The sequence below is a fragment of the Myxocyprinus asiaticus genome, chromosome 15, assembly GCF_019703515.2.
Source record: "Myxocyprinus asiaticus isolate MX2 ecotype Aquarium Trade chromosome 15, UBuf_Myxa_2, whole genome shotgun sequence".
NCBI classification, from domain to species: domain Eukaryota; kingdom Metazoa; phylum Chordata; class Actinopteri; order Cypriniformes; family Catostomidae; genus Myxocyprinus; species Myxocyprinus asiaticus.
Genome location: NC_059358.1, coordinates 41816290 through 41840300, shown reverse-complemented (window position 1 = coordinate 41840300; position 24011 = coordinate 41816290). Strand labels below are relative to the sequence as shown.

The 24011-nt window shown below is 37.9% G+C and overlaps 1 protein-coding gene across 1 annotated transcript in view; it reads left to right on the top strand.

Annotated features, from left to right (window-relative positions):
• The window catches only part of LOC127452639 (2-oxoisovalerate dehydrogenase subunit beta, mitochondrial-like), a 103816-nt gene that overhangs the window by 25462 nt on the left and 54343 nt on the right, over window positions 1-24011 (top strand). The window contains exons 7-8 of the mRNA XM_051718268.1: window positions 10983-11080; window positions 12390-12500. Of these exons, the coding sequence (XP_051574228.1) occupies window positions 10983-11080; window positions 12390-12500 (209 nt within the window). The remainder of the gene's footprint in view (window positions 1-10982; window positions 11081-12389; window positions 12501-24011) is intronic.

Here is a 24011-nt window from a genome sequence, read left to right as displayed (position 1 = left end):
ACTTTCTGCATTCTTCTCCATCGCTGGATCCGAAGAACAAAGCAGAGACGAGTCTTTTCGCTGACGAGCGTAAGACAAGGGACCATCCAGACCGTTTCTCCTGACCGCTCAATGCAGCAGGAATTCCATGGACAACCCTACTGAAATCACACAGGATTTCCCAAGTAAGGCTTGATATCTGGGCAGATTTAGTTTAGAAACTGTGATTGTTTTTTATTTTTTTATTTTTTTTTCTTGTGAAACTAAATCGTATTTTTGATTCTAAATGCTGATGTTTTGAGTATATTTGTATGTTAAACTCTGCTCGCTGTTTCGAGTTTTTAGTTTCTTTTGGGGTTACGTTTGTTTTGTTGAGTGATCTGAACTAGTAATTCAGTCCCGCTGTTATGAGCAGTTACCCTTAATTAACTGCATGCACTTTTCCTCTTGCTCTCATTCTCTCTCTCTCACTGATATTCATTGAGTGAGCGGCGCCACGGTTTGTGTTCGACTCAGGCTGGTGAACCAAATTCTCCCGCCTGTTTCGTCAGTTCCTTTGTGTGTCCGCTCATTTCCTCCCTCACGTGGTATCAGCTCCAATTTGGATCTAACCCTCCATTTTGAACCTGATCCTCCACTTTGATTCCTTTGTTACCGCATCTGGACACACACACACACACACACACGCTAGCATATAGCTCCCCTGTTAATTTAGGATTTCCTTGATTTATTTTTGGATTATATTCGGATAGTATTGGCTGTGTTCACTGGCTGGTGAACCAAATTCTCCCACCTGTTTCGTCAGTTCCTTTGTGTGTCCGCTCATTTCCACCCTCACGTGGTATCGGCTCCATTTTGGATTTAACCCTCCATTTTGAACCTGATCCTCCATTTTGATTCCTTTTGTTACCACATCTGGACACACACACACACACACACTAGCATATAGCTCCACTGTTAGTTTAGGATTTCCTTGATTTATTTTTGGATTATATTCTGATAGTATTGGCTTACTACTACTTGATTATAATAAATCTTGTTATATTATAATAAGTACTCCTGTTTGTTTTTGTTTGAATATTGTGTTGAAGCCAACCTCTGCCACGTGAAGAACTCCCAAGTTACCTCAGAGTACTGTTAATTTATTGGTGTTAGAATCTAACTGTAACTAGATTACTATTAGATTTGTATATCAATAATTTAACTAGTTTTTCCCCTTTTTGATTATTTTGATTAACAATTAAGATACTCAACCTACAGGGTAGATTTTGTTTTATGAGACTCAATCAGTAACTTGCTATCATTTTTCTCTTTTCAAAGAGTGGTGCCCCGAGAATAGAATTTAATGAGTTAAATTCTATTTAATTACTATTTGATTATTTAATTGTTATTTGATTATTCCATAATTAATAACAATTAATTATTGATTATTTCTGATAGTAAAACTGATTTAAACAACCAGTGGCACCTACATCTTCCAACCTATAGGCAGAAACTAAAATCAGCTAAACCTGTAGTAAGGACTGTAAAGTGATGGACCAATGAAGCAGAGCTGGAACTACAAGCCTGCTTTGACTGCACTGATTGGAGTGTTTTTGAAGCTGCAGACACCTATCCGGACGAGCTCACAGATACTGTGACATCATATATCAGTTTCTGTGAGGATATGTGCATTCCTGCTAGGACTTGTTTACGTTCAACAATGACAAAACATCAGCAAAACTCAGGCAGCTTTGTCAGGCCAAATAGGATGCTTACAGAAGTGGGGATAACATCTTGTACATTCAGGCCAGAAACACACTGACAAAAGAGATTAGAGTGGCTAAAATGAGCTACTCTGAGAAGCTGAAAAAAGTTTCAGCTAATGACCCTGCATCAGTGTGGAGAGGCCTGAAAGACATTACTAACTACAAGACTCCTTCCCCCAAAACTGTAGGGAATCAACAACTGGCTGACGACCTGAATGTGTTTTACTGCAGATTTGAAAAGCACAGTCTCACACCCCACACCTGCTCTGACCTTCAGCTCACACAAACATCAACACCTCCTGCAACCCCCCTCCCGCTACTCAAACTGCACTTAAGATTTGTGAAGAGGATGTGTGCCGGGGCTTCCAGAAACAAAAGACAAGGAAAGCACAGGGCCCAGTCTGTGCTTCACCCACTTGTCTAAAATCTTGTGCTGACCAGCTGGCCCCCATCTTCACACAGATCTTCAACAAATCACTGGAGCAGTGTGAAGTTCCCTGCTGCTTCAAACACTCCACCATCATCCCTTTCCCAAAGAAACCCAAAATCACAGGACTTAATGACTACAGACCCGTCGCTCTGACATCTGTGGTCATGAAGTCATTTGAGTGACTGATGTTGGCCCACCTGAAGGACATCACTGGACCCTTTTTGGATCCCCTTCAAATTGCTTTGCAAACAGGTTTGTGGATGATGCAGTCAACATGGGATTGCATCATATCCTGCAACATCTGGACAGACTAGGGACATATGCAAGGATCCTTTTTGTGGACTTCTGTTCGGCTTTCAACACCATCATTCCAGCTATTCTATGGACTAAATTAAACCAACTCTCTGTTCCCACCTCTGTCTATCAGTGGATCACCAGCTTTCTGACAGATAGGCAGCAGTTAGTGAGGCTGGGGAAATTCTTTTCCAGCATCTGTAAGATCAGCACTGGTGCCCCCCAGGGATGTGTGCTCTCCCCACTACTTTTCTCCCTGTACACAAATGACTGCACCACCAAGGATCCCTCTGTCAAGCTCCTGAAGTTTGCAGACAGCGCTACTGTCATCGGCTTCATCCAGGATGATGATGAGTCTGCATACACAAGGGAGGTTAAACAGCTGGCTGTCTGGTGCAGTCAAAACTACCTGGAGCTGAACACACTCAAAACAGTGGAAATGATAGTGGACTTCAGGAGGAACACCCCAACATTGACCCGGCTTACCATTCTGAACAGCACTGTGGCAGCAGTGGAGTCATTCAGGTTCCTGGGGTCTACAATCTCACAGGACCTGAAGGAGACCCACATTGACTCCATTGTGAAAAAGGCCTTTGCCAGTTGAGGAAGTTTAACCTGCCACAGGTGCTGCTGGTACAGTTCTACTCAGCAATCATTGAGTATATCCTCTGCTCATCAGTAACAGTCTGGTTTGGTTCAGCTACGAAATCAGACATCAGAGGACTACAAAGGACAGTTTGGACTGCTGAGCGGATTATTGGTTTCCTCCTGCCCTCCCTTCAAGAACAGTACAGGGCTGGAAAAATCACTCTGGTCCCCACTCACCCAGCCCACTACTAGCCCTTTTTCACCGAAATTGCGATGGTTTTCGTGCCGAGCCTGTGCTCCCCTGGTTCGTAAACTGGCCGCGCTTTTTCACTGACCTGAGGGAAGAACGGTGACATAATGGGTTACTGTCTACATGGTAGTTTCACATGACTACCTCAAACATAAACAAACATGGCACGTTACAGTGTGTTTGTATACAGCTTTACTCTTGTTTTTGAGGACATATTTAAACATATGGATTAATGCAATCCATCGTTATTACATTGCTCAAGATCTACGCTAAAGACGACAGGAAAAGTAATTACATTATTTTGTGTGAACTATGGCTTAACTTGCTAAGTTCTATAAACTGTTAGAGTTGAATCATTATTAACATTGGTGTAGCAGATGGTTGTATTTGGATTTTTGCCATAGCATATAATATTGATTGAGAATTCCACCGTTTTACATAACAGACAGCCGCGATCTTACAAACTTAGTGAGTAGCTGGTCAAAAATCCCCTTACAGAACAAAAAAAATGCACAAAATAAGATGACAACAGTGTAAGGAAAGCTTACAAAGTTGGCAAACATAATAACTTACTGAGATCAGCTGCAGAGGACACCAGTGATTCACTGTTTATCACGAGCGTTACTGGCTGAATTCAATGCCCAGGTTAGTAAACAGGCTGGTCGGTGTCCGAGTCCAAAACATCATTGCTCCATCCATTGTCGCTTTTGCTTATGTCCTTCTTACAGTCCCTGTACTCCCTTAAGTGTTTTTCAATTTGTTTATGATTTGGTCAATTGTCCGATTGAAAGCGGCGTGCATCATTTCGTGCTGTCTCTTCATTCTCATAGAGTATTTTTTTCCCTTTGTGATCTCTCTAGTTTATCTCAGATCTTCGTAAATACCATATCACAAATATAACACTCGTTTCGTCATATTAATTGAATGCTTTTGATGTCTGATAATTTTGTGGGTTTTTTATTGTTTGTTGTAGAGCAAAGAAGCACTCTTTGCTGCAGGCGGTAGCTACTGTTGTTGTTTGGAAAAACTTTACCATGGTGACGAAACATTATCCCACCCTCCGTTCCCTGATGTAATCGGTTCCTGCGTAGAGACCAGCAAGCTTTTGGGGCTGATGTAGAACCAGGATTTCGGCCCCGGAATTGCCTTTTCTGTGGTGGAAATGCGCGGAACAGTTAGAGAATTCGCAATGGGACAGGAACCCGCACCAGAACCCTGTTGGTGGAAAAGGGCTATATCTCTTTGTTCTGTTGCCTTCTGGCCGGCACTACAGAGCACTGAGGCACATGAACACTTTTTTGCCCTCAGGCTATCCATATTTATATTGTCTTATTGTGTATTTCTATATATACTTATATTTTCTAATAACTTTTTGAATATACTATGTAACCCATCACAGATGATAAGTACTGTATAAAAGTTGTTGACGGGGGGTTGTATGCCGCATTGGGCGAAACCCGCTTCAACACGCCACAACCCCCCCCCCCGGTCAATATCTTTGGAGGTGTGTTGAAGTGGGTTTCACCTAATGTGCCATACAACCTCCCCCCCCCCCTGGTCAACAACTTTTATACAGTGCTTATTCATCATCTGTGATGGGTTACATAAGATCTGCTCTATGTCAGTCTTTATGATCACTTACAATGCAGACTTGTGAGTCTCTTTAGAATTTTTATTAATATTTTTTAATTTCCTGAAAGAACATTGGAGCTTGTTTCAGGTTCCTTGGCTCTTACCGAGATTTTTTTCATTTTTATTTTAGCACTGTGCTTTTCATTTAAAGTTATTTTTATACAAAAGTAATAAACTGTTCTGCATGTTGTATAATCTTGATGAATAAAAAACATTGAAATCTAAACCAGTCTAATTATTCAGATGACCCATCGACTATATTATTTTGAAAAGGTTATTTTTCACATCCCTTCTGTCATTCCACCTTCAATGTAAGTCTATAAGATTTTCAATTTTCAAAAAGCTAAGTCTGATTGCTTAGAAAAATGAATGGCTTACCTCTCCTCAACAAGACACTCGATTCAGAATATCGCTCATGTATCAGACATATCTGTAGCAGAAATGGTGCAGGATGAGTTATATGCTGAAGTGTAAAACCTGGGTTTAGAGGTTTGTTCAAATTCTTTAACCCAAGAATGAGCAACAGTAGCTGTGATGCTAGCAATTACTACTAAGAAGTGTTCCTCATGGGGTCATTCTAGTGCATGTTTCCCCATCTCTGAGTTAGCTTTTTACTAAAGGTTTTGTCATTTGAAAAAGTCTTAATCCAGCAATATCTCTTAATGATAGAGTACATGTCAAATGGAAACGCATATCAGGTGTCCAACACTCTACCACTCCAAAGTATCTGGACCATTAGTGATGCATTTTTGTTACACTTCATCAATCACTTGAACTTGGGGGTGTAACCTCTATACTACGGTGAGCTCAACTTTATCCATGCCAACAGCCAATCACTGTGATCAATAATGACTCATACTTTATAAAAAAAAAAAAAAAAAAACTTTGACCCTCTGCTCACACTTTTCTTTTTTTTTGACCACAATCTGTCAATTTGACTGGTGATGGATGACAAACGCAGGCTATGAATAAACATTGGGGTCACACTCGGTGGAAGAATTCATGTTTTCTTGGCATGTATGCATACATTTGCAAAGCCCAGTAGCATTTGGCTTGTTACTAGATTTTACATTAGAGGTTTGTGAATTATTGTAATAGCTATGGGCATTTTAATTATCTACTTGAGTACTCAACAGATAAATCGAGAATCCGGGGGAGGGGGTTACATCTGCGCTATTTTTAAATTGGTCGTCCAAATACATATGCTTCAGGTGGACGTCTTTGGCTGTAGCATTCTGCCTCATAGTTTTTTTTTTTGTTTGTTTGTTTTTTGCTTATTCAATATTATAGCTGTTATAAAAGTAAAAAAACACTTTGAACTCATTATTTGAATACTTGCTGGCCAATGCAATGGAATAATGGACAAAGCTCCATCTCTCTGCTCTTCTTGTAGATTACTGAAATTATCTTAAGCGAACATTGTAATGGTTTGAACATAAGAGAAGTGTCTCAAGTCTCTCGAGATGTCAAGCTTGTAACGCAGGGCAGGCTTGTCAAATGGTGAGTTGGCCACAGTTGAGTTCAGCTTCAAAGTCAACCAGTTCTGCGTGGATAACAGAGGTAATTTCGTGCACTGGTAATATTTCAGTCATCATCTCCGTCTCCACATCCTGACAGTATTTGATTGATATCCATGCTTTCCATTTCACAAGAGATTTCTTTGATCAGAAATGTTTTATAACTGTCTTGGTTGATGCCATGTGGAGGTCACCATTATCTGCAGGCAAACTACAAAACACAAAGTCCTGGAAAAACTTGCTGGTCATATAACTGCTTTGCCTTCCTTGAGGGTTCAAAGCCAGTTAAACAAGATGGTATTCATTAACTTATGGGCCAAAACCCTTGAAGATTCTGAGTTCTCCAACCACGACACTACTAACCTGAACTGCTTTTCAAACAGTGTTGAAAATAATTGCTAGTAATTAGTTAAATGGTTTTGATTTTCAAAATGTATGCATTTCAAGAAACAAGAACTGAAATGCTATCAAATATCCCATGATTGAATAAAATATAGTTTAAACAGCTTTTACTCTTTTGTGACAAATAACACGTGTCTCTGATAAAATCTAAAGATGCATAAAATGTTCAGAAACTTTGACAAGGAAATTTATATTTACACTAGGCCACAATGTTATCCACGCACTAGCTTTGGCCAGATAGTTTGTGATATTTATCCAGAGCTACTGCCAACAAATAAATATGACCAGAATAAAGCAGCTGTACATATGAAACATTACATACCCCTCAGTCACGGCTCATTTTCTTCCTGATTTTCAAAAGGAAGATTTCACTGAGTACACAGGAAAAAAATATATTGGTACAGAAAAGCTAAGAAAGTTTTCACAAGCCTCTGTCTGTAATTCTGAGTGAACCAATGTTGTCGAAAACAATTCAAGTAACGAAATGACATAAAACCTTGTCAAAATGGCAAGATTTCCCAATAAAACACGAGCCGAAGACAAGAACTTCAATGAGCCTAAATAGGATGAGGCAATAGATGTGAAAATGCCTGTAATTAAGCATAATATAGCCATAAAGATAATTTAGGGGGGAGGGGGGTGTAAATGAAGCGTTTAGGAACAAACACAAAGGCCTCGCAAGATATGACATCTGTGAAAAAGAATAGAGTTCTTGCTGTACTCTTTATGCTGCCAGTGAACTTGTTTTGTTAGCCGAGTCCAGCTATGCAAAAGACACTTTGTCGCCAACTTACACGTCTAGGCCGCACCAGATCTGGGGTGCCATGTGAAAAATGCTTCAAACATTTCTAAAATCCAAAAATGCATGGTAAAACATAAAAAAAAAAAAAAAAATGGAATATCATAAATTTCACATTAGTAACAAGTAATAATAATAATAATATTGTCTCTCTCGCTCTTGCTCTTGTGCGCAGCGTTCCGCAGCTCATTGGATGCTTGACGAACATGCAGTGAGCCAAAGGAAGCACATTGCTGTACCTTGTCTCTGCAAGCGAGCGACATGATAAAACAATCTCTCCTGTTAATAATCAACAGAGCGGTCTACACTGCAAGTGCACGACATTCGAGCGATCTAATTTTCCAATCCACATTGTGGTGCTCGCTCATATTACAGCATCTTTCACAACAAAGGCAGAAATAGCTAAATGTTTTGTGTATAATGAAAAGAAACGTTTAACACAGACTACTTAAACGTCCTGTTATACATCTGATACATCTGATCTCCATCTGACATATACAGGTATTTTCTCTGCCTTGTGAATCAGTCAATTTAAAAATAAGTAAACCTGTGTACAGATTTACACAATATACACTACCGTTCAAAGGTTTGGGGTCACTTGACTGAAATGTTTCTCATGATCTTAAAAATCTTTTGATTGAAGGCGTATGCTTAAATGTTTGAAATTAGTTTTGTAGACAAAAATATAAGTGTGCCACCATATTAATTTATTTCAGGTTTGATTTATTTTGGATTTTGTTTAGTCACAACCTAATTCCCATAGTTCCATTTGTGTTATTCCATAGTTTTAATGACTTTCCTATTATTCTAAAATGTGAAAAAATAAATAAAATACAAATAAAGAATGAGTAAGTGACCGTAAACTTCTGACTGGTAGTGTAAATACTATATTATTAATAATTTACCCACATAATATTCAAAATATAATCTTATTATCTATCTTTTTAAGACATATTATCTATTTTCAATTAACATCATACCTAACTAAGCATTTAATGCTTTCAGGATTTCATAATTTTCAGTGCATTTTCTCAACTTATTAAAGGGAAACCATTGAACTTTTAAAGGAATAGTTGACACCAAAATGGAAATTCTGTCATCTCTTACACACCTTCATGCTTTTGCAAACCCATATGACTTTCTTTCATCCGTGGAACTCAAAAAGAGATGTTAGAATGTTAGTCTCAGTCACTATTCACCTTCATTGTATGGAAAACAGATGCATGAAAGTGACTGAGACTAACATTCTGCCTAACATCTCCTTTTGTCTTCCACAAAAGAGAGAAATTCCTGTGGGCTTGGAACAACATATGGCCGAGTAATCATGACAGAATTTTCATTTTTAGGTGAACAATAATGACCTGTTTAAGTATTTATTAAAGGTATTTTCCAAGAACAGCAGTATAAATGTAAGTCAGCACATGATTGAATATCTTGCTGAAGGGATAATGTAATGTTAAAAATCATTCCATCTCAATAAAACTAGAGGTAAGACTTAAGGAAATTAGTGAGATTTAGGATGTTTTAGTATTACAAGTCTTATCATCCTGCAGATTTGATAAATTCTCAAAGGGTGCCATGACTGAAAAAAGGTTGGGAAACATTGATCTATAGTAACCAACACCAAATAAAGGGCAAGTCTACCGTTCCCTAACCCTGAACTCACCCTTTGATCAGCTAAAGTCGGCATCCCACTATCATTTGGTCGGGGTCAGCACTTCTGTCAGAGGTCTGTCATTCTCACCAATTGCAAATGGTAGAGGGGTGTCAGACTAAACGACTGCCTTTGACACAATCAGCATGTGCGATATGTGGCTTTGGAGGTGTGCTTGTGTGCTTTCTCAATTTGACTGCATATCTAACCAACTCCTGATGAACACATTTTTATTATTTGAATTATCACTCAGTGACATGACCATGTCGCTCGCTATATCTTCGGAAGGGTGTTGTCCATCAAACCCATCAAAATGCACAAATACACGTCTTTTCATATTCACAATGTGATCCTCACATAAATGCCAAAATGTTTGCATTAGTGTGGTAAATGTAGTTTTAGGTTTGCGAATTAATTTTGTACTCAATTTTCAAAAATGTAAATGAATGCACTTTTGCTTTTGTGATAACTTTTGAGACATTGTTTCATAAATATGAGTGGTCTGATCTGTTAGCACCAGGGACTAAAAACGGTTCAAGGAACAAAAGCTGAAAACAAACAAAATTTTTAGCAGAACTTCACTGAAAACCGGAACTAAGTGATTTTCAGTTGTTCCGGAGTGAAAATGTTATTTTTAAATGCTGGTGACCGGTTATAACCGGTTCATTTTGTTGTTAATTTTTTTCATGAAGCCAAAGGGTTTATAGCAGTACATTTTTGGAACTACACCACTTCATGTTGCCCGAAAAAACAGAACGTGTGCTTTGATCCTGAAGGAAACTGCTGCATCACTGAACATTATTAACCGTTCTTTTATTTTGTTCTAACAGGTAACCTTTTTGAAAGGAGGCTGTGGAACTTCTGAACCAGAATGAAAAAATACAGTTTTTGCTCAGAACGATCCGAAATGAAAATATTTAGTTTTTAGTCCCTGGTTAGCACACACAGATGGTGTATGTACAGTAATAGCAAAATTGCCGGAGTAAGACCACATTTGTTTAACGCAATCCTTGGCACCTGTCCATTATTCTAGAAACTCTCCTATTATAAATGCCTGTTAAACTCAAACATATTATTTTGTCATTGATGGAGGGCCTAGAGCTCTATCAGCATCACGGGGGAAAACATGCGACTCCCTTTGTAATATTTTTGAAACCTTGTAAAATACATTTGCAATCCATGCTTTTGAATTTGTGGACAAAAGCACCACTCAAATGGTTAGACCATGCCTTCTCATGACGAATAATTATGCAAGTAACTAAATGCTACTAATGTATACTGTAGCTGTGAAATACGAATGAGGAATTCTGGAAGTCTGTGGAAAAAAATTAAAACCTGGAAGACAATAGTTTAAAAAAAAATCTTCTTCTAAAAAAGAATAATTCACACCATTTTTTTTTTTTTTTGCCATCTTGGACAAAACACATATCAGTTAAAATGTTTTTTTGTGTGTGTGTGTGTGTGTGTTTCATGACTTTATAAGTGCCTTTTTATTTCACTCAGTAACAGACAAATACAATAAATCATGGCAGTTCTCATATAGTATTTTTTTCTTTAATACATTTAAGCAAAAATATGGCAAATTGTTATAAAATATGATAGATAATCCAGTACTAATCAGATCAATAACCTAAAAAATACTTTTCTTTTAGGATGGTTGTATGATTAATCTCTCATTTTGTTTTGTAGTGGAGCAAGTCCCCACAGAAGCCTATCACATCCCACTCTCACAGGCTGAGGTCCTGCTGGAGGGAAGTGATGTCACAATGGTAGCTTGGGGAACACAGGTAGGTCTTTTATGAGATGAGCAGAGTGGATTGGTTTGCCATCTTGATCTTATGGTTTTTGTTTGTTTGTTTGTTTGTTTGTTTTGTTTAATTGTGCTCTCCCTATTTGAACCTCAGATTAGAACTTGAATACGGTACCTTCTGTGTGCACCATAGGATTACGCTTTCAAAAGCTCTCCAGGTGTCCAACTGCTCAGCTCAGACCTTTCATAGACGTTTCCTGCTGAACATCTAATGTGCAACATAATGAAGTACAAAAAGGAGTTAAAAGTTGAGGGAAACAAGGTCTTTGCCAGTGATTTAGTCACAAGGGATGTGGGGTGAGGACAGGGAACACTTAGGAAATCGAAGCTTGTTTCAAAATGACAGTCATCTCTTTCTCTTTCCCCAATCCACCAATACTCCATACATGAGCAACACAAACCAGGGCTGAACAATAAAGATGACCTGAGTCTATGTAAGAGAGATTCTGGCCAATTAAAGGAAATGTTACTTGTCCCATTGGGCCAGTGCTGCATTGTCACCATGGCCACATCCACACTAATACGTTTAAAGGAATATTCCGGGTTCACTACTAGTTCAGCTCAATCGACAGCATTTGTGGCATAATGTTGATTACCACAAAAATTAATTCAGACTCGTCCCTCTTTTTCTTTAAAAAAAAAAAAAAAAAGCAAAAATGGAGGTTACAGTGAGGCACTTACAATGGAAGAGAATGGGGCCAATTTTTTTAAGGGTTTAAAGGCAGTATGAAGCTTACATTAATGTTTCTGTTAAAACTCATTACTCATCCTTATTATTGAACCCTGCAAACTAGGGCCAGGGGAGATATTGAATATTGACAGTATTATCAATACATTATTTTGTGATTAAAATGAAAAACATATTGTGAAGATTTTTATGTTTTTTTCCCCATTACGTTTCATTAAGTCCTGCTCCCTGTCACGAGTTGATGTATGAGTATGTGAGCATTAAAATGTAGATGATGAAGATGTTTTAACAGCTGATTTAAAGTTAAGTAGCAAAAGTGCTGTTAAGAGTTGGTTAGTTGTTCAGTTAATTTCAGTGAAGCAGTTCAACAGTATTGTATGTTTCATTGAATTGGTTCATAACTGATGCAACAATTCATTTGTCATAAAACACAAAATGATCCCAGTCATTCCTGGCATTAGGGTTTTAAAATATAAGTAGGTAAATGTTGCTGTTTATGCCAGTTTTTCTTGTTTATTTGGTTAAAAACAGTTAGGAAAGTGAAAGTGTCATAACTGTACCGTTAAGTGAGAGCTGACCTTTGACTTTTGGCTTGCAGATACACGTGATGAGGGAAGTGGCCGCCATGGCGCAGGAGAAGCTGGGTGTCTCCTGTGAGCTCATTGACCTGCAGACCATTTTGCCTTGGGATACAGAGACTGTTTGCAAGGTAGGATTACACACAAAAAATAATATTTAGTTATCGTTTAAATCATTTACCTTTCTTAGGTGGAACACAAAAGGAGATATTTTGCACAGTGTTCCTGCTGCTTATTTCCTTGCAATGATTTGAAAAAATACAAGTGTAGGAACATTCACATAGTGAAGGATGCATATAGGGATTAGATGGAAAGGGGAGAAAAAAGTTTTTAAGTGCCAAAAACAAATTGGATGAGGTATGCGAATGAGGATTTGAGGAGGGAAATGAGAGATTCCAAGTATAGTCCGGTGCAATTACTCTTGGGAAATTATTCTTTAAATCGGTTGACCAGATCTCAAGACCACATTGTCTGTTGTTGTCTTCGCATAGTAAAAGCAGAATAATAATTTTTAAAAAGAGCCTGCAACACGGTGCTTTAACAGTGCTGATTATAGCTTAACCTCATTACATAATTAATTTACTTATCCAGACTGATCTCACAGTGAAATCATAAACAGAAAATTTGACTTCTCTTAAGCTAAAATCTGTCTGTGTTAGGGCTGTCACGATTATGAAATTTGGCTGACGATTAATTGTCAAACAAATAATTGCGATTATGACGATTAATTGTCTCTTTAGGGTTTTCACGATTATTTGTTATATAATTTGTCATATTTCTTAAGGTGCATGTGTGCTTCATACACCTTAAGAAGTCATTTTTACACATTTAATTTCAAATATATAAATAGGGATATATGATTTCCTTTTAAGGCTTTAAAAACTTAAGAATGACATAAAAATAATGTTTTAATATCAGAATATTTCTAAATATTTTAAATATGTCTCTTTTTGGTCAACTTTAGTTTTGGTCAATTTTACATTTTACACTGTTGTTTTTTGAACTCATATATTTTATATATTTTTTTAAATAAAAATTGAAATACACATTTTTCATATATTTACAATATATAATATTATGCAACAGTAACATCCTAATTTCTTCACTTTCACACGTTATTTGAATGCTCTTTGATTAAACCCACAAGCCCTTTTTTCTCATGAAGAAAACCTTTGAAATTTTGTTTCATCATATCATCCATTCCACAGAAATAGAGTAAGCATGCGTCTCCTCTCTCACTGCGTGTCATTAACACTCTGTCTGAACCCATTAAGACCAGGAACGTGAAGCCAGAGTGCTTTGCGTTCACTATGTAGCATCTGGACCAATCAGACACACAATTATTCATTATTTAATGAATAATCCAACAGACGTCTCAAGACCGTAACAAGCAAAGGTCTAAGTAGGCCCGAGCAGACTCCGAGATGTCTGCTTTCCCACTAATCATTATCAGCTCTTACTCCTCCTTTGCTGACACTGGTCCAGCAACTAGTGGACCTCAGAGACATTCCAGGTGGGGGAAGGTAGCCACATGCAAAGCAAAGGAATGTGAGAAGAAGTAACTCACTCCATTCCCCCATAGGAAAGACACATAAAGCCCATAAAACAGACTTTTCTTCATTATAGACAAACTGTTCTATAAATGAACATGCATATCCACAGGACATTGTGTGTATGATTATTACTGTCTCATATAGTGTCTTTTGTACTGTATACCATTTTGTGCATGCTTAATGACAGAACCACTAGATAATGTAAAATTATTGGTATCATGCTTCCTACCAAATTAATCCTTGTGTGATGCCCTAAACATTGGAGTATAGCACCCCTTATAGCATGCATTGTATGCTTGTTATATTAATCAGAGCGTAAAGGGACACAAACTGCTAGCTTACTCCAATCATGCAAATGAGTCGGCTTCCAAACAAAGAAACTTTTCCCACTGGAAAATTTAACCTTTCTCATTGGTCAAGCCAAACTCGAGAGGACAGACCTCCCTCAGGAGTTAAAGGGCACTGTCGGAGTGACCTCCCCCCCCCCTCTCTCTTCCCTGTTCTCTTTCTCCCTTCTGCTCATGGTTGCTGCTCGTGTGGGACTGGAAACACCCGGTCCGACCGCGAGGTCGCGGGCCAGCAGGCCTTAACACATCAAGCCATGTATAACTTCCTCGAACATAACGGAGTCAAACTAACACCGCAATTTCATCATCATTTCTTCATTCAACACGGAAGAAATTGATTGCAACTTCAACACCATCGACTCAAGGAACCATCAAGACTTTCTCCTGAGACTGCATCCGGGCTCTCTCTCAACAGCCAAGGCATTGCAAGTATCGTACAATTAACTAACTAAACAGAGGTTTAGTATAAGCTGTGAACCCCTTTGTTAACAAAGGTGCTTTGAAGTAAGAAACTGATGGTTCTTTCAGATGGTTAAATGACTCTTGTCATAGCTTCTTTCCCCTGTTCTGTTCCAGTTTCTTTCACTTTCACTTTTCCATTTCCCATGTATGCATGATTTGTGTGTATGTGTTTGTTTAGATTAGATATGTGTTCGTGATTTATTTAAATAAAGCTTTTGTGTACATTCTTGCGAGCTGATTCTTGTCTGCTTGTACATCAACGTCAATTAACAAGTTGATCACAGCTACATGCTAAGAAAGAGTTATTTTTCTGTGGCCACGAAAAATAGACTTTCTGAGAGATTGATACTTGGAATTTGAAGTGCACAATGATCGCGGTTGTATCAAATAACCGCGGTTAGATCAAATAACCACGATAAGACGATTATTTAATAATTGCAATAGGCCTAGTTTGAGCACTGAAATTGGAAACACTGCCCCCTGTGGTCAAAGTGGTAAATGTTGTTATGCGTATGGGCACGTGTGAGCTCCATTTTGCAGGTGTAATGTCCATGGAGGGGTGCTAAAAGCTAGTTGCATATTTGATAAACTAAACCCCCAAACCAAACCGCAAACCTAAACCCAATGATCAGTGGAGTTAAAATGTAAGGTTATAGGGAAAAAGTGCAACCTCTGAATCACACTTGTCATTGATTATGCGAAGGTGATTACTTCCTGGTTTCAATACAGGATCTGAACCCGGGTCTCCCACCCTGCTGACGCAACATGCTTCCGGTCTCGCCACAAGGGAAGGTAAACACGCTGAAGCCGATGCAAAAATGTCTGATGGGAGATGGCGCTTGTCGGTGAGTCGGCATAGTGTGGCCGATCCTATAGGGTACCAGAAGTATTGGAAACAACATGCCGACTTCCTTTGTGATCATGTTTTTGTATGTGGATAACAAAAATGCATTCAGGTGTCCTTTGAATGTGGTCAAAATCCATTTCTCATCCGATCGCAATGGGTTCCCAATGTGTCTTGGTTGTTTTGAGGAATGTTTGAAATTGCCAAAAAACTGAAGATTTCATACAATGGTGTTTACTACAGTCTTCAAAGACAAAGGACAACTGGCTCTAACAAGGACAGAAAGAGATGTGGAAGGCCAGATGTACAACTAAACAAGAGGATAAGTACATCAGAGTCTCTAGTTTGAGAAATAGACGCCTCACATGTCCTCCGCTGACAGCTTCATTGAATTCTACCCGCTCAACACCAGTTTCATGTACAACAGTAAAGAGAAGACTCAGGGGTGCAGGCCTTATGGGAAGAATTGCAAAGAAAAAGCCACTTTTGAAACAGAAAATCAAAAAGAAAAGGTTAGAGTGGGCACAGAAACACAGACATTGGACAACAGATAATTGGAAAAGAGTGTTCTGGATCTTAACCCTATTGAGCTTTTGTGGGATCAGCTAGACTGTAAGGTGCGTGAGAAGTGCCGACAAGACAGCCACATCAATGGCAAGTGCTACAGGAAGCATGAGGTGAAATGTCACCTGAGTATTGCTGCACGTGGAGGATTTTTTGATGAGAACTCTTTGAAGTAGTTTAAGAAGTTCTGAATGTTTTTTTCAAATTGTAATAGTAATTTGTCACATTATTAATGTCCTGACTATACATTGTGATCAGTTGAATGCCACTTTGGTGAATAAAAGTACCAATTTCTTTCCATAAGAGCAAAATCTGTACATTATTCCAAACTTTTATATGTACATATTTATTTTTAGCAGGGAAATAAATCTACAGTGCAAATTATGATTACTCCAGGGATGCTTGTGCATCAGATGCTGGAACGGAAAATATGATTGGTTAGCAAGTATCTAATCACGTCTGAAATGAAGGTTCTGTTTGGTGGATAAGCTTAGTTGGACCGTCTGTCTTGCCAGTGCCATCAGTTGCGCTCCCGCAGCTCCGTGCACATTTTGAGAGAATCTCTGTACACTTTTTAAAATAAAATATAAAACACAATTCACTTACCGGTGCTGCGCCATCACCTTAGTAGATTGAAAGTTCCGGGTCAAAAGACTACTCGTTGTTCTTGCGGCCATGCGTATCGTCACTTATTTCAGGTGGGCATACGCAAAATCCTAAGAAAGATAGGTGAGCATACGGTGTATGCCTGCGTATGCCCTAGACTACACTACTGTTTTGAAGCCAGATGTGCATCGAGCCTCACTGACAGAGGAAAATAAGCATGCAGATCTCTTTTAGGGTTAGGGTGTGGGTTATAAGTTTAGTCTGTAGTTATAAAACATTGTTTACATTATTATAAAGATAGTTCTGTAAAAAAAAGATATAAAATCTATGGTAAATCTTATATGCACAGATTCCCATCAACACCACTAGATGTCATAATGAGAGTTTAAGTTTGAAGTTAAGGACACTTCACGAGCTGTAGAAGTAGAATTTACATAGATTTAACCCAATACAACAAATATAACAATGATGTATACTTATAATTACTTAACAATGTTTGTTACAATTTTAAATGCAACATCATTTTTCTTGCATTTACAAGAATTCGATTTTGTTTTCTCTCATATTAGGTGCTTTATTGTAACGAAAATAATGTTTCAATTATTGTTCTTTATGTCAAATATACCTTAATTGTGGTGAAATATGACCCTTTACATTTTCGGAAGACCCTTTCGAACCATTAGGTCAATTTTATAGTGATCTTTGGGTTGGTGTAGCCTGTATGGAAAATGAAGGTCATCAGAGTTCGCTAGGGTTTAGCTGGTTTTCTAAAGGTATTTAATGTATCACAGTAATTTTTGGTGATAAGTGAAAAAAGGTTGGTGAAGAGAGAGCATACTCTGTTACTTCAGAAGACATGATAAGAGATATTCGAGCTTTAATTTAATCTTGAAGTACTCCGCCAAAGTGTAGCACCATAAATCACAGGCTAAAGGTATTTCAGAAATGGAAATAGCAGTTTACTTATTTCATTCCTGTGATTTTCTTTCTCCCTCTTGAGCCAAGTGTATAGAGTGCTGAAGTGAGATCAGCTGACTGCATCTGCTGTTTTGCAGCCATGGACTCATCTATGCAGAGGAGCTATGTGGAGAATGCTCTCATGCCCTTCTCTACATGCTATTGGAATTTTCTTTATATGGCTTGCACTTTCCTCATATTGTCTCTGAAATGTCCAAATGAGATCTGTGATTTCCGTGTGCCAAAAGTCTAGACTGCCACAGCAGTTCTCGTCGTTCCTTTTTGAAATGCCACACTTCACTGCCTGAAGTAATATTGAGTTTAATACGGATGGATTCAGCTAGACACACAATAAAAGCCAACAGTGTTGAATGTGGAATTATGCTATGTACACTACCAGGGTTTGAAATGAACATCCGCCAACCCGCCAAATGCGGGTAAAAATCGGCCGTGGTGTTTAACTCTGTCACTCTCACTAGCCACTAGGGCTGCACGATTATGGAGAAAATCATAATTATTTATAATTATTATTATTTCCTTTGATATTGTAATTGCGATTATTATTTACATTAATAGAATTTACAATAAAATACTTATTTTGTATGGGGCAATTGCATGCCATATTCTTTATGTAGGCTATGCATCAAAACAACTTCTGTTCCTGAATTGCTTTAATATTTTAATTGCATGAAAAACAAAGTGTTAGTCACATTTTGAGTAAATTGTTCACAGTATAATTTAGATAGTGAGCATTACTGATATGCCTTTAGACTACTTAAAACTCTGCATTTATGCACACAGCCGCCCAAAAAATATATTGTAAATAGAAAAATTTGGTGCAATGGGAGTACACCTAAATGTAATGCTGTAATTGATACTTTTCACGATTATATAATTGTGACAGCTGTTATTGTAATCTTGATTATATTTTCGATTAATTGTGCAGCCCTACTAGCCACTTTGGCGGGTGACGTTTTTATGGGGTTTTTCCTGCATTGAAAATTCAGTGAATGTTTGGGGACTCGGAGCTGCTGCCGAAGGAAATGTAATGGTATTCATGCCTCTTTTAACTTACATCTGTGTGGGGTGTTGGGCGAATGAAGTATGCTTTCGCCCAGAGATAAGATCGCCAGAGCTCTGGGACAGCACAGAGCGAAACTTGTGTGATTCAGTCGCACTTCACTCGATATTGCAGAGGCCGGTGGAAAACACAAAACTTATGTGGCCCATTACAAAACTTATGTGGCCCATTTGAATTCTACAGAGAATTCTATAAAGAGCTATATGGAGAAAGTCAAACCTCTCAAACTGCTAGACAGCACACACATTATAAACAGCACTGACGAGGTAAAGAGACAAATACATCATCAGTTTTTAAAATACACTTCATCATCCTTACTAAAATATATACAGTTTTTAATGCAGTAACACTAATTGGTAACTTGCATAGATTTTTTTTTTTTTTTTCTTTTTTTCTCCACTTTTCTCCCCAAGTTGGAATGCCCAATTCCCAGTGCGCTCTAAGTCCTCGTGGTGGTGTAGTGACTCGTCTCAGTCTGGGTGGCGGAGGATGAATCCCAGTTGCCTCCGCTTCTGAGACCGTCAATCCGTGCATCTTATCACGTGGCTTGTTGAGCGTGTTACCGCAGAGACATTTTTTCCTCCTGTTCTATCCTACTCCTGTTCTAACTGGCATTTGCCTTTGGATATTTTATAGGTTACTTACAACATTAGGCCTGTGTCCTGCTGAACTCATGAATGAAATGTCCAAACAAATGCTTGCAGTTACAGTCTCCAGTTACCTTTATCACTTTTAGCAAGGTGGGGGATTTTGGCTTGTGAAAATGCTGAGTGGCTAGTGACTTTGCAAAATTACTAGCCACAGTGTCCGGTAAACCAAAAAGTTAATTTTATTCCCTGTACACTACCAATCAAAAGTATGGACACAGTTGACTGAATTTATGTTTCTCTTAATCGTAAAAAATTTTTGATCGAAAGGTATTGTGGCTCATCTTCAGTTTTGAGCCACTGTCCTAATGATGAGAAGCACAAATGACCTGCATTATCTGTTGGAATTGTAGATTTTATTTTAAATCTATTTGACAACATAAAATGTGAAAAAAAAAAAAAAAAGCTGTGGGGGAGGGGGCGGTGAACTGTCCATATATCTACCTATGTCGGTAACCAAACACGCTCTATTTCTGTTTCCACGGATAAGACTCCACCCTTATACTCTACCTATCCAAACTAATAAAAGGTACAAATCAGAGTAATATATAGTTCATATATGTAATTGAATCAATAAAACCAATGAAATGGCTCCAACAAAAGGCTTATGCTTACATGCTTGAAATTAGTTTTAGAGACAAATATAAATTACAACATATGAATTTCTTTACAAAAGTAAAATAGTAATTCTTTTAATTAACAATTTAATAATTAAAATTGGATGAGATAGTGGAGGAAAGCAGCTAATACTGTAAGTAGGGGTGCACAGATCGATTGGCCACTGATCTAAATCGACCGATCTTCGTCTTAAGTCTGTGATCAGCGATCGACCGGTCGTGCCTATATTTAGGGCCGATCTTTTTTGCAGCACGCAGGGAATCACACATACACTGCTACTCTAATGAATGAGTGCTTTCTTTGATGCATGACACTAACTACATTTCCATCCAAGGATGTTTTTGCAGAAAATGTTTTAGCGCATCAAAATAAAGCTGATGGAAATGCAAATTATCACTAAAATTTCACAAGTGTCGACATAATATTTTTCCATTTAACTCTAGCGCATAAACTCTATGTCGATACTTCAAATGTCGCGAAAAACTGGTTTGGAAACACGTTTTGTCGAGAAAATTGGCATTAACACATTAAAATATAGTGTCACATGACAGAATTTACCCCAACTGTTAGCCTGTGTTAATCATGACGACAAGGTATACATCGTTGAAAGCCAATTTATTGTACGTGATCATGGATTGATCTGAACGGCGTATAGATCCGATGCTGCAAACACATCTGCGTCATGACACTTCCAGGAGTGTCAACACAAATATCTCGTATCATGTAGAACAAATGAGTGGCCGCTGTTTGTGATTAATTTAATCGCGGTAGACATCCGTTTATTTATTAAAGTTGCTTTTACACACCATTCAGAATAATAGACGGCAGTCACGGAATTAGCCCACAATACAAAAAACATATAATTTCTGTGCACAAAGATGTTTTAAATTTAAAATAAATACACAATACTAGAAGAAAAGCATCAGTGTGTTTTTTTTGGAACACTAACATATAGCCCAATTATATTAAATTATTGTTTAGCTTACTTTTGAAAAAATGCCGGCAAAATTCCCTGTATTAATTTAATTAAATTACCAAATGAAAAACGCATTAAATTAAAAAAAGAAATTACCAAACGAAAAATATTATATTTTTAGACCTATATATGCCTTTTCTTTACGCAAACTTAAATTAGCCGTACCCTGTTCTGTAGAGGAATAAAGTCGGCTGAATGACATTTTGTACACTTCAAGACTATAAACTATCAGAACTATTTGTCCGATGCGGAGTTCACTTTCAGAAAACAAGCTTTTGAACATTTTAAAACTTTTAAATATTTTAAATCTAACCCTCTTTACCTCGGATCGCATTTGCTGAGCTTCTTCGGAAAATGTAAATTGCGGTATGATGCTAAAATTAATTTTAGATAATCAAGTTCAGTTGGTCGTTAAAAGTTGTGGGACAAATATACGGGACATAATGCAGTTGAGATGGCAATGCTTTAGATTAGATTATTGTTCAAAATAGCCTATTGAATATCAGGAATGTATCATATGTAAACACTGATGTTTGATTTTGACATTGGTGGGGACGTAAAAGCAGTCTGCAGAGCCCCCCCGCCCCGGAAGCTGAGGATTTTTGCATTTATGATTAGAATTTTGACCACAATTTCATGTCATCTAAAGCCTTTATTTATAGATATGGTAGCCAACACACTCATAATGGAGTTTTTTTTTTTATGTCAGTATGTTTCTGAGACAATAATTACACAATTTTGAATATGTAAACCAACAACATTAAAATTTAGCTTTTTGTACATGATAGAATATCTAAACAAGCGTGCATTCATAACTGAAAAAACTTTATTCAGGGATTGACATTAAGGTTTTTAGTCTGTATTGACTACAAGAATATGTTAATTAATGAATTCTGTAATGTTATAAGTTAAAGGTAACTAATGACGACAAGGAGGCAGTTTAACAGAGACTTAACTTTAACTTCACTCTGTCCATAGTGCAATCGTCTCTCATACATCAGCACCAGAGTACATAATGTATGGAGAGCACTTACAGGCATAACCTGGTATTGTAGTCCACATAACCAATAACCATGTACCGTAATCACAGAACACAATAAATTCCTTACTCAAATTTGTCAGCTGAATGGAACCTTGAAGAACACATTTTATTTACTCCTACCTTTTGAAACCAGTGATCTGTAAATATTTATTTACATCTGAACATAAAAAATACCATTAACTATTTCCACACCCTAAATACACACAGCTCAGTGTCCACTGTCTTGTTCCTTGCTATTTGAAGAAGCCAAACTGTCTTTAACAGAAATGAACTGTTGGCATATTTGTTTCACATCAATATTTTCCAGTTTGTCCTGGCGGACATGGCACACAGCAATATCATTCAGTCTCACTTGTGTCATTGTTCTGAACAAACAAATCTCTACATTTACTCTTATAATCACGTTGTTACAAGCCTAGGCCTCACCTGTGACCCTGACTCTCCACCTGCCTCTCTTCCTGCTCTGTCTGAGCTATTACCTGGCAGAACTGCTTCTGTCACCTGATAAAATAACACATTGATGCATGCCATATGAACAATGAGGCAACAACATGTGCCTATTCAAAGCTCTATTTTCAAACACTCATTGAACCATACAGTACATCATCAGCCTAACATTTGTCACAATACAGAATCTCACTACTAACATATCACCATGTCATTGTTCGACCTCACCTGTGACCCTGCCTCTCTTCCTGCTCTGTCTGAGCTACCTGGCAGGACTGCTTCTGTCACCTGACTTGACAAAATAACACATTGATGCATGCCATGTGAACAGTGAGAAAAAACATGTATGGCTTAGTTAAGTATTATTATTACCATTATTGTTGACTACACATTAGCAACTGAGAAAATATTTGAAGTGACTTACACTTTGACTGTTTGTAAAGTAGCTCCTAATGTCCACCTTTCTTTTTTTGGCTGCCATCCTGACTCAGCATATCACCAAATTATCTTGCCACTCATCCCATGATTGAAAAAATGCACTGTCCCTGAATCAATATGAGATGCGATTTGTCCCGTATTTTCGTGCACAGAACTGTTGGTATAAGGATGGTGTCTTCCTGACTTACCGGTAGCCTGCATGATGATCTAGTTGATGGAGCTTTTGGTGCTTCATACAACCGGATGTAGCTACAGCCTCTCACACGTTAGCAAGAAACGGCAAAGCCAATCCTATTAGCGATGTGGGTTAGGGAGGTGGGACTCATAGTAGAGAACGAGATCTGTTAAACATTTGTGTACTATAAATTCTGATGCTGCCTGTCTGGGCCAGGATGCTCTTGTAAAAGAGATTCTTAATCTCAATGAGAGTTTTCCTGGTTAAATAAAGGTTAAATAAAATAAATAAATAACAACCACAAGACACCGACGGACAACAGAAGTTATATATTTTAATTGTTTGATCATAATTATTGCTAGGGACAATTCAGTAGTTGCTGGATATTGGTAGGGACATATCCCTAGCGTCCCTACTAAATTCTACGCCCTTGTACACATCGATGGATGATCCTTATACTAAGACCGAAAGTTTCCCCCACTATTTGGTGCAGGTTGCCAGCTTGAACAGGGCCACGATGATTCGCTTTCGGGTCGGAAACGGTGGAAACCTGCGATAGGCCAGGACCAATATTACAGTTCTATCAGAAGGACAACAGCTTCCTTTTGATTGCAATTCCAACTCCTCTGATTGCTTTTATTTGTGAAATTAAAATGAATGAATTGTCTCAATTCTCTCCCCATTTTACCAAAATTTCGGAAGAAAAAAATGTAGGGACATCTGGGAGGCGAAAGGTACACAATTAGTGATAAACACACATTTCTGTATGGAAACGGCTTAAGGGCAGATTTATTTTGCGATAAACCAAAACGTATGCTATTACAGCATTGCCTTTACAACCTTGACAACACAATTAAGCGATGCAAAGATAAAGTTTCCATTTAC